Below are 12,153 nucleotides of genomic sequence, written 5' to 3'. Positions count from 1 at the left end.
ACATTTCATCCCTATTTTTGCAAATCACTAATTATGTTAATCTGAACCAAAGTAGGGATAAAAATTTTTAAATTTCATGTAATTAAGTTTTTGTGGTTTTGACTTTCTTATTTCAATTACTTTTTATAGCATTAAAACTTTCTATATTACTATAGCTAGCTAGGTTACATATATATCAATCCCTACTTCTCTGTGTTAAAATAAAAAAATGTTTTATTATACAATGTGTCCATATTATATGTTGCATCACTCTGTATATTTCATTATCAGAGCATTCAATAATTACTACCCATGTATCAAACAATGTTGCCCTGTTTCGTTACTAGAGCATTCCAATGTCATTGACAACTTTTCCAGATGTAATGTTTACCAATTAATGTCAATATTTTTGAAACAAAAAATTCATTACTAGTGTTAACCCTCTCTGCCTGGACATCCTTTACTGTGCATGTCATGAGAGTTTTAGTAAGTTACATTCAAAATTTAATTGAACTACTTTTTTTATATTACACCAGTACGTATAGAATACAACCATAGCTAACAATCCATATTTTAATATTATATAAGTTTGAAGTTCTTAGTTTTATAAGGCAATTTAAAAAAAATCCTGAAGTTCTCCAAGTGTGAGATGTGACATTTGTTCACTAGGAATCCCTTCATCTCTAATTTATCCACCACCCCTCCAATAAGTACGAAATTTAACATAAATTACTCACTATAATATCACCATTGGTTTGAAAAAGCATAGTTTGACTAGCTTTCAATCTTGTTTGGTTACAAGCTTCATTCCCACGAGAAAGATATCATATGGTCAGTCAATTCAAATGAGCCGGACTACTTTACCAAGCATAGTGTTCACCAGTTACTGTACAACTAATATATGTGTGTGAAGCAACGTTGCCATGTCAAGACAGAGGAGGATGTGTTATTCAAGACTGGCCCAAAATTCTTCAAGAACACATCCACTCCATAATACATGTAGAGATTGTGTTGCTTAGCATCATTTCTTACATACGTCCTACTTTCCAGGAATGCATCATGACATACAACAGGGACCCCTGTACTTGTTGCAACAGCAATACCGAGCATGGAATGCACATATACCCACTTTGATTTTATTACTCATCAGGATCTCTACCCATTTATCCTCCTATCTAATATGTCTAGTTTAGCACATCGTCCATTTTATATGTATACTTGTATCCTTTTTGGTACAAGAAAGGAATAGTTCTGTGATAGAATTAGAGAGATAAGGTTTGTCATTTTTCCTGTATGCTTGTCTGGAAAAGTCACTTACTTAGAGAAGCCTCGTAAATTGATTTTAGAATGGCTAATGTCATTGTGATGTTACATTCTGACCTACCCCCCTGTAAGTAATGTCACACAAAGAATTTCGAATTTTGGCCTAAGTATGCGGCATACAAAACAGAGTATAATATAATGAACACGAACCCCCATCTTTAAGATTCTTTAAAAATAGTATTATATGAGGGACTTAAATGGCGAAATCATGCTGAATATTGTTTGTTAACTGTGAAGGTTTTTTTTTTATTGTGAAGTTTAAATAAACAATAAGGCTTTCTGTCTGGGTGTATTCTTACATACCATGAGACTATTTCTTTGTATTTGCTTTATAGCAAATCAAAAGTTGAAAAGGTTTGTTTGTTTGTTGTAAAGCACAAAGCTACACAAAGGGCTATCTGTGCTCTGCCCATCATGGGTATCAAAACCCAGTTTCTTAGCATTGTAAGTCCATAGACATACCACTGTGCCAGTAGTGAGCAAGAGTTGAAAAGGAAATTTTGAGTAACTTTCTGAAAAAAATCAATGTAACTCTTACACAAAACTAACGTTAAGAACTAAAACTCCCCCCCTAATGTCACAATGACATTAGCCATTCCAAAAATCGATTTACGAGTCTTCCCTTACTTACTTAGATGAAAATTTGTTGAAATAGTGAATTTTTTATTCATTCCTCAAAAATGTATATGGCAATTTGGGTGGCTTTATAAGTACAATACGCTTCAGTTTTGCTCAGCCAATACTGTGAAATAATCTTGTTAATATTCAGATATTTTAAAGATGGTGGACCAATGTTGGCAAGAAACAAGATCCCTTGGAGGATGTAAAATAATGGGAACAGGAGACATTGGAGAAGTAGAGGAAAAAACGAAGGTTAAAGCTCTCTGATAGAAATCCCAGTACTCAACAACTGGCCACAAACAAAGGGCAAAGATCCACAAATCAAAAAGAAACAGGCCTTACTGACCCTGAGCCTATAAGACAGTCATCGCCAAGACTGACAGCCCCAGAGGTGAAAGATCAAATAGGAAGAGGAACAGAAAGTGATGGCAAAGAGAGAAGAGGAAGCAGGAGGACAGGAGACAGAGAAAGGAAAAGAAGGAGCACAGGAGAGACAGCAAACCAGTGAGGATAAGGCAAAATCATTAGCATGTGGTCCCAACATATGATACCAGAGAAACAAGCATACCAATAAAATCATACAGACAGATGAAAGGAACCAGAAGATGGCATAAGAGATATAAGGGAAGCAAAAACAACCGAGTAACAACAGTGACACCCCAACAAATTCAAGCAAAATATCAACCAAATAAAAAGTGAAAATGCCAAAGAAGATAAACACACCACTGTAGAAAAGATAAGTGAATGATCATCTGTTGAAAATTCCACAAGAAATTGGTGGATTACCACCAAAAGTAGGTTAAAGAAAGAAAAATAATGGAAAAAAGGTAGTGTGTGTAAGACGAAGGTAGAAAAACTTCAGCCTAAGAAAGACAAACAAAATACAAAGGATATGACCCCAAGTCTGAAGAAAAAATCGAGAACTTAGGAGACCAAGAAAAGCAATACAGCAGGAAGTCATGCCTATTTGTATGCCTAGTTAGGTAAGAACGGAAGAAAGAGAAGGCATGTATGCCCCAAAATAGTAAAAAACAAACCCAAGAAACTAGTCATGAAATCACAAAAAAGGCTGAGGTAGAATCAGAACAACATGGGTATAAGATGAGACAAAAGTAGGTAGGAAAAAAAAACACCAAAATCCCTTCCATCACAAACAAGAAACATAGGTGGAGATATGTCAAGGACAAAAGTAGGCTCAAGCTGTATGAAAGATTCCACCCCCCCACCCCACAAAATCTGTCACCTCTCCCAACAAACAACGACAAACCCAACACCAATGCAGTTGGTAGGCTAGCTTGAATAAAGTTGTGTTGTTTCACACCAAACAAAGTGAAAATTACTGACACTTGTGAAACAATGTCTTTGTAGATACTTCCACTGAAAAACGCCTACATCTGAAAAGTTCACAAGTGAACAAAATACACACCCCCATACACAAGTGCTAAATCGAGAAGTGATGACTGTTCTCTATGGTATAGAGGGAGTCAACTGTGTTAGGAGGGTGTGTTGCACTCCTATTGGTGGACGGTTGTCACATGCTCATTTGCATGCTAAATTGAAGCTATACCACATGTAAATACGTGATGTTAGGTGGGAGCATTAAAGCGAGTGGTGAGTGAAAATTGTGCATATAGAGGGCAGCACGAATCAAGGAAAGCTATTATGTGAGAAGAGGTAAGGGATTGTATCAGAAAGCAGTCATTATTCAGCTCAAGAGTTTTATGAGGTATGCTATTCAAGTTGTTTGTTTTGCTGCCATTTATTTTCTTTGATGGGAACAATAATATAATTTCCTCTTGCCATAATCACCAAATATATGGTAGGTTGCATTCTTTAAGTCTTTTATCAGTTCTTCTACAGAATTACTGTTTTGTGTATTATGCCAAACAGCACTAAAAGTAGATTTTTTTTAATCTCAATATTCTGTCATTGCAATAATGCTATTTGCAATAATGTTTTTGTGTACAGTCTTACAGCATGATTAGCACATTCCATTTTTTCCACATTGCTGCCATAAGACACATGCTTCATAATTCTTTTTATGTACAGATGAATCCCCACCACCAATCATTTTCTTATACTGGAGTTTATGCATCTCTTCTGAAGTTTTCTGCACTTCCCCCTACTAATTGGAATAAAGTTTTTATGTAAAGTCTTACAGCATGATTAGCACATTCCATTTTTTTTCCACATTTCTGCCATAAGACACATGCTCCATAAATTCAGAAGAGATGCATAAACTCCAGTATAAGAAAATGATTGGTGGTGGGGATTCATCTGTACATGAAAAAGCCTTTGAAATCATTCTACTATTATGTCAGACTCCATTGTACTATAAGGTTCATTCCAGTTTCAGTAACAAGTATGTTCAATTTCTTCTCCTTTCCTTACTGCTGCTATACACACATTACAAAATTTATTTATTGCACCCAAAAATAAGTTTTTTTGTCCTTTGACAAATAATAACTGCTGCTGCTGAGTATGTGTGTCTCTAGCCTCGCTTACTCCATCCTCCATCAACTATTACAGTTATATATGAAACTCCATCCATGTCCACACTGCCAGCTTTTATAACAAGACATCTTTCTTCACAACCTGCTGTCATTAGCTGCTTATGAAGCAGTCCTTGCCATTCCTAAACAGGAAAAATAAAATAATTTAGGTTTATTTGATATGTTTATAACGAAAATTACAACATCAGAAAATATCAACTTGAAAACACAGAATAAACATTAATACATTCATTGTATTTCACAAAGGTAAAAATAAAAGCTCATACAGTGCAACCAACTTTATCAGAGCAGCATGGAAATTACACCATTCGGGTTATGGATAAATAAAAAGCTATAAATATTGTAATTTCTATGGTTTGAAAATATAGATAAAAACTTTTCCTGGAAAAGGAAAAAACTTTATCAAATGCCAGTGACACTCTTACATGCTAAATATGCACCTTGTCAGTTTTTTTCTCACACTTCTGAAAGTATTTAAGCTCAAGCAGAGTATGTTCATGATAGTGGCACTTCTAATTGTGAATATCCAGCACCTGTGACAGTGAAACCCCAAACAGCAGCAACATTGATATTGTGGTGTCCTTCTCCTGGTGCACTGTCTGTTTGAATTGTCATATTCTCACCACATGTACATTTGAATACTAAAATACTTTTCAGCCCTTAATGAAATTCATGGTGAAACAAAAAAGCACTTTTTTGAGCAACTGAACAAATGATATGACAACCTCCTCGCTTCTGTGATGAAATGGGCAATGTCAACAATTCAACTTTCCACAAGTCTTTCTAGGCCAGGATCATTGATACCATCACATGGTTGTCTTTCTATAACACACAGTAGTTCTTAGATATCACTTAAATTGAAAAGTAATAAGAAATATTTATATATATCTATATATACTGAGGTAAATGTACATCTTGGAAATAGACAAAATTTTATGTTGATATATATGAATTATATTTACACATTGAAACATACCTTTCTGAAGTGAAGTACTGTTTGTGGGGCTTCAATCCTGTCTGTAAATGACAGTCCAACAGTTGCATCTGACAGCACACTTTCCTGTATGATGCTCCAAGAAAAGGTTTTTTTGGCTCATCTACCTATGTTTTTTGTACTGTTTTTTTAAATTATACCCATGATTATTTCCTTTCCAACTGTGGAAATTTTCTTGTATTTTGGCCACGTTTCCAGCATGTGCCAAGTAGAAACTGTCACAATGAAATATGTTTTTGTCTGCAAGCATTTTATACAGTTGGGAACAAGTGGCCACTGTGTTGCCTGGGGTACTATTTCATTAGCCAATACCAAGCAATGTCTAACCCCATAACACTGAATGTTACATAAATGACCTTCACAATGTTGAGGTAAAATATCAATGAGTTATATCTAAAAATAAAGCTCAAAAAGGTAGTTATTATATTTTATTGAATCAAAATCATAATATGATGGCAGAATATTTCAAAAGAAAGAGTATTTGGCCTAACTTTCACCTAAATAATCTTCACTCTAACATTGGAGAAAACAATCATAGTGCAGGTGAATAGCAACAAGGTAAATAAATAGCCACTGGTCAGAAAATAGTAGTACAATAGTACAAATTTTATATAAAAATTAACAAGCTTAAATGAAAGTCTATAAGGTGATATATAACAAATGTTGAAGAAAACCTGAATTGATATTATGTTGTTGCATCAGAAAAAGTTTTATAACTTTTATACATAAATAGTTAGTCTTGGTTTTTCTACTGTCACCGTCAAAGATAAAATAAATTTAGAAACCTGATTTTATACTTTCAACTAATATTGAATGTCATAGTTTACTAGCATTTATCTATATTTATCTTAGTATGCTTTTGTGTGTGTGTGTATGTGTGTATATTTATATATACACTGACAAAGCTATGACACTAACAAGTTATTTATCCCTGTAATGATACTAGGTAGAAATGCAGAACTTTTTGTAAGTGAAAACGTTCAGATCCCATCATTCTCATTGACAACATACTGAAAATCTTAAGCTGCCTGCCATCTATGAGATTTTATGTAAACTAAGCCTTAATGCATTTTGTATGGGAATTTTTCAATTCATCTATCATTAAAAAAATACATTACTTAAAGCAATTTGTCATTTTAAGAGCAAGTTATAAACTTAATTGAAGTGGATAACCTTGTAAAGTTGAAACTACTTATGACTGGTTTTATTTTTTATATCTTTAAAATTATGAAAAAAAATGTATGTTGACAGAAAAAGAAACATTAAAAAAAATACAAAACCAAAATTAAAAATACTATCCACTTAGATATTATTGAGAGTAACTATGTAAAAAAGATTGAACACTTTAACCATATAATTTATATGCAATAACTGAATTTCATACTTAAAATGTAACTTTTTGTAAAAATAATTTAATAAAAAACTTTTACATAAGTCTCTTAATTTCTACCTGTGACTAAATCTTTAATGCCTTGGTTTTTCTAACAAGTTATTATCTTTAGAACTTTTTATTTACCAATCTTGAAACACACATATGGCAATCCTTTCAATACCCATATAAAGGTGAAGAAAAATTTCAAGTTAAGCTAGAAGTACATTGTTTATTATAAGTGAAGATGCAAGAGCTAAAATTGCACCTTTGCTATTTTATTATCACTGTGATTATGGAAGATAATGAATTTAGACTTTTTTATTAGAATTTTTCATTATCACTACTGCTACTTTGTAGGGTTAACAAGTGGGTCAAATGACTAGTCAACTGACATCTGATTTTTTCACAAATAATAAATGTTTTCAATTTTGTATGATAATTATTTTGATTGGTAGAATATCTCTGAAACAGTGCAGTTGGTTGAGAACTTCCTAAAAAGGAAATTATACTGGGTATACATTAACATATTATTCTATATACAAAAATCTATTTATTGAATTTCATGCAAAGCTACACAAGGGATATCTGTACTAGCTGTCCCTCTGAGGCTGTTATTGTCAGATTAAATAGTAGGATTTGAATGTCATTTCTACAACACACCAACAGCCCAAAAGTACAAAGAAAGATATTTTTGTTTTGTTAATAATATCACATCCACAGTTCAGCATGGAAATCACTGGGCTTTACTCAGTTCCCATAAAAAGCTGAATAAGCCTATTGAATTTGGTATCAAAGTATGAGTGAAGAAGCTGGAAAAATTATTAATTTGCTTGCCCTTCCAAGTACTTCATTTTCAATTTAAGGAAGTCATTAACTAGCAGAACACTGCAAGTTTACATTATTACTGGATTCACTGAAAGAAAGTCAATAGCTTGATGTGGAATTTTTGTTTATAATTTTCTTACTTCTTTGGGTTTCTAAAATCCATAGATCACATGGTAATTGAGTATTTCTTATTTCATTTCTTCAGATGATAAAATAATTCCTCGTTAATTTTAAAGGACTAATTTAAATTTATATAATTTTTTTTATCTTGCAAAAGTAATTAAGTAAAATTAATAGAATACTGCATCAAAGAATTGGTCTAAGTGGTCTTCTAGGTCTAAGAATTTGAAAACATAATTATATTAATTAAAAGGTACAACTTTTTTCATAAAAATATATAGAATTAAGTCTATTAAACATAATTATCATTTTTATTATAAATGTGTTTTTGACTTTCAAAAATAAAAACGGGTATCAATATCAGTAAGAACAAGTCAGAAGAACTTCCCATTCTTAATTATACAAGTTTCCCCAATATAAAAATAATATCTCAAAGTTGATGTGTTCAATAGATTTTTTTAATAGTTTTAACAATCAGTTACTATATAATGGTGATAAACTTTTTTAAGTCAAAACCTTCTAAAGGACACAAAGTGAATGAAACTTACGTGTATTTCTCTTCCCTTCCTACAAATTGTGCCATGGTTCTCACAGTGATGACTGAATGGAAAAAAAGTACACAGAGCTTAAATATTTAAGAAAGGTTAAAAATTTCTAAAACTATTTCAAGTTAATGCAGACACTTTTATACTAAAATTGTTTGAAAGATTCAAATAATTTTAAACTTTAAATCAGTGTATTGCAAAAGAGCTAGCATAGTGTAATAAAAATTTCACTTTTCTATATCCATTTCAAAAAGTTCAATGTAATGATTAAGTGAAATTACAACTGCAAGCTAATTTATTCACTACTCTCTGCTTTTTTTGGTGTTTGTGTGCTTTATTCTAGGAGCACTATATTTAATGGTGTGATTTCTTTTTCTTATTTTAAGATTTCCAGTTGTAGCTTTGGGGAAAAGGTTTAGGAAATATTTTTTTAATTAGATGTAACCTATCAAGCAGTTTCTGTTGAATAACTTTGTGCAAGTGGCTTATATTTAGACCAAATTTGACACCTGATTGTAGGTTATAAAGATCTATCAGTGTACCAAATTTGATAAAAATCTATGAAAGTTAAGTATATTTTTCTATCAAATAAATTTTCCATACTTTCAGTAAGAAGAAAAGAAAAAGGAAAAAAATCAATCAAAATTAGAGATTTTATATCTTGTTTGTTTCTTAATGGATTGCCTTGAAATTTGGTAAGTGAAATGATGATCCAGTATAGCACATCCACTGAAAATACATGATAGTCTGAATTAACACAGTTAGAGCTACAGAAAGAGGAAAATTGCTAAACTATCACTCCAGTTAATGACACAGTGTTCCCTACAGGCTGTTTTGGCTGCACAACACACTACCATGTGTTTTGATTAGCAAATCCCAGGAACAACTGCAAGCCAAAACACTGCTTAGTAATTTTCTTTCTCTTTATAAAATACAGAACACTGTAAACTAAATTTGAGAAATTTTCTCACAGTTACGCAAGAATGTCTTTGCTATTTTGAAAATAAGTGGTTTTTATTGATTTCGCACTTTTTTTTTCATACAACTTTTCTCGACCAAGAAAGCTTTGGGAACTACACTAAGGATGTGTAATATTAATTATATGTTTCTTATTGCCAATGATGTATGATTAACTTTTATTTTTTTAATGTGTGATGGTAATGATGGATCAGAGAAACAGTCTTTTCACACTGTTACAATTTTTAGCTTTTTTTTTTGTTAAATAAAAAGATATTCCATATTTGTTGGTTTTCAAATGAAAATTTAAAAAAAAAAAGACTTTCACAATTTCATACCCTATACATAAAATTAAATTCATAACCAATTAAACATTTTGATCAAAACTAAGTTAATTAATGATAATTAGCCTACTTAATCAAAATTATAGCTCCACTTCTAGCTAACTACACACATATATCAGGTGACTCTATGCCATTGCAAACATCTTAATTAAAGCATGACTTCCAGTGCATTCTTTGAAACTAAAGGTAGGTTTTAATTCAATTACAGTAAAAATTTATTAAAATTGACAACTTTTATTCTTTTTTCTTTGTAGTTAGAGAAAATATAGGTAAATCAACAAGTTTAAATAAGTGAGAAATACTAAATATGGAAAAAAAAATTTCAAGAAACAACTAAGCTCAAGAGACAATTTGCATAATCTTAAGTTTAAAATAAGGCTTAGATGAAACAAGCTAGTTGCAAATTGATTTTACATTTTCTTCCATCTTGTCATATAATTAACATCATTCAAGCTGTTAGGTAGCTAATGTTTGTGATTTTTTGCTTAATACTTCCAAAGCTCTGTAATTTGTAAAAATAGACTTCTCCAGATTTTTGGTTGTTACTGTTGAACCAGACAAAAACAAAATGTACAGTTGCAGTGTGTGCTTTAACATGTAGTTGTAGTAAGCATTAGTAACTCATATAGGAATATAAAAAAAAACATATCACATGTACAAGCTATGCAACACTAAAACAAATAAAAACAGACATCCCATTGTTGATTCAGCTTGTACACTGTATATTGTGAGAAAAGTATAACCTCCCTAAAAGAAACATGAATAAAAAACCAGCCATAATCTGAAGATACAGCCAAAACAAAAATTCTAAGGTTTCCTTAGATGCAAATATCAAAATTTCAATTTATTTTGCATCATTTAGAGGATGAAATTTGTTATATTCTATTTTCAAATACTGACTGTTATTAACTTTCTTCCATAGTTAGAATGTGCATGTACTATTACAACTTATTTTAGGGGCCATTATTAAATCACAACTTCATTATGAATACTTTACACATAAACATATAACCCAGAGTAACACATAAGAAACTCTGCCGAATACAACAACATTCTTGCTTTATACTGTTACATGTACAATCATATTCAAGTTATCCATATGATATACATGGTAAGAAACTTCAAAATAACCTCCTGTAAAAAAACAATGTTTTCCAATTGTATGATACTATTTTGAATGTTCAAACTAAAGTGCAAATTGAACAAAAAATTTCTTTTGCACAATTCAGCTTTTTATGATTGCACACACATTTCTCACTTTTCTCACATTTCATCATTCAATTCTGAAAATGCATATTATTTCAATGAAATATTGTTTATATTTATTGTTTTTTAAATTTTGGTCAATTTCACTGTTACGTATCTATAAGGTGTCCCAAAAATTTGGTCTCTCAGAAAAAAAACTAGACTACACACAAACCAAGTAACAAGAAAAGCCATTTCTCTATGGGATCAGACTTCTTGAACAACATACAGATAAAATTTGACAGTGCAGTCTTTGCTTCATTAGCACATAAGAAACTAGAGTTGTATTCATTTTGAAATAAACAATGGATAGTTATATAAAAGATTTTCACCAAACAATACAGTCATATACACAATTCTACAAATTCTAAATATACAGTACTTTAAAGCTATTTTTAATGTGGTTCTATGGATTTTTTCAAACTACTTTACAGTAACATGGTTCTAAGAATATTTTATCAAAAAGTAACTTTACAGTCACATAAGACAGTTCTAAGGATTGTTTATCAAACAGTACTTTACTGCTACATAACATGGTTCTAAGGATTGTTTATCAAATGGTACTTTACTGCTACATAATATGGTTCTAAGGATTGTTTACCAAACAGTACTTTACTGCAACATAATGTGGTTCTAAGGATTGTTTACCAAATAGTACTTTACTGCAACATAACGTGGTTCTAAGGATTGTTTATCAAATGGTACTTTACTGCTATATAACATGGTTCTAAAGACTATCAAACAGTACTTTACTGCTACATAACATGGTTCTAAGGATTGTTTATCAAACAGTACTTTACTGCAACATAACACGGTTCTAAGGACTGTTTATCAAACAGTACTTTACTGCTACATAACATAGTTCTAAGGATTGTTTATCAAATGGTACTTTACTGCAACATAACGTGGTTCTAAAGACCGTTTATCAAACAGTATTTTACAACTAAATACTATAGATTTATGTTTTTTTCAAAAAAATTATAATCACACAGACCTGAAACTTAGTGACGGCATACAGTAAAGTCATTGAAAAGGATGTGATATTTTAATATAAGTGTCAAGTATGATAGCAAAATGAATGTCACTCAAAAAACTAGTAAAGTTTTCCCTTTAATTTAATGTGCAGCATATAAATTCTCTGTAACATTACAAATCTAGTTTCTACTTCTTAGTTCTAATGGGCATTTTAATCATGGGGAGAAACTACAGCAAGAAAACACAATGAAAAAAAGTAAAATCAGTATTAAAAAATGTATAATTTAAATGAAGACTGCATGTTGTTCAGAGTTGGAGAGTGCTGTTTGATGTGGAGGGT

General features: G+C 31.4%; 1 protein-coding gene across 1 annotated transcript in view; it reads right to left on the bottom strand.

The window, feature by feature from the left end:
- LOC106457038 (mitochondrial carrier homolog 2-like) overlaps positions 1-12,153 on the bottom strand; it is a 61,016-nt gene that overhangs the window by 26,857 nt on the left and 22,006 nt on the right. The window contains exon 5 of the mRNA XM_013916422.2: positions 8,296-8,347. Coding sequence (XP_013771876.1) covers positions 8,296-8,347 — 52 coding nt within the window. The remainder of the gene's footprint in view (positions 1-8,295; positions 8,348-12,153) is intronic.

Source organism: Limulus polyphemus, unplaced genomic scaffold (assembly GCF_000517525.1).
Source record: "Limulus polyphemus unplaced genomic scaffold, Limulus_polyphemus-2.1.2 Scaffold284, whole genome shotgun sequence".
NCBI classification, from domain to species: Eukaryota; Metazoa; Arthropoda; class Merostomata; order Xiphosura; family Limulidae; genus Limulus; species Limulus polyphemus.
Note: the sequence above shows the minus strand (reverse complement) of the source record. Positions and strands in the feature narration are given on the sequence as shown.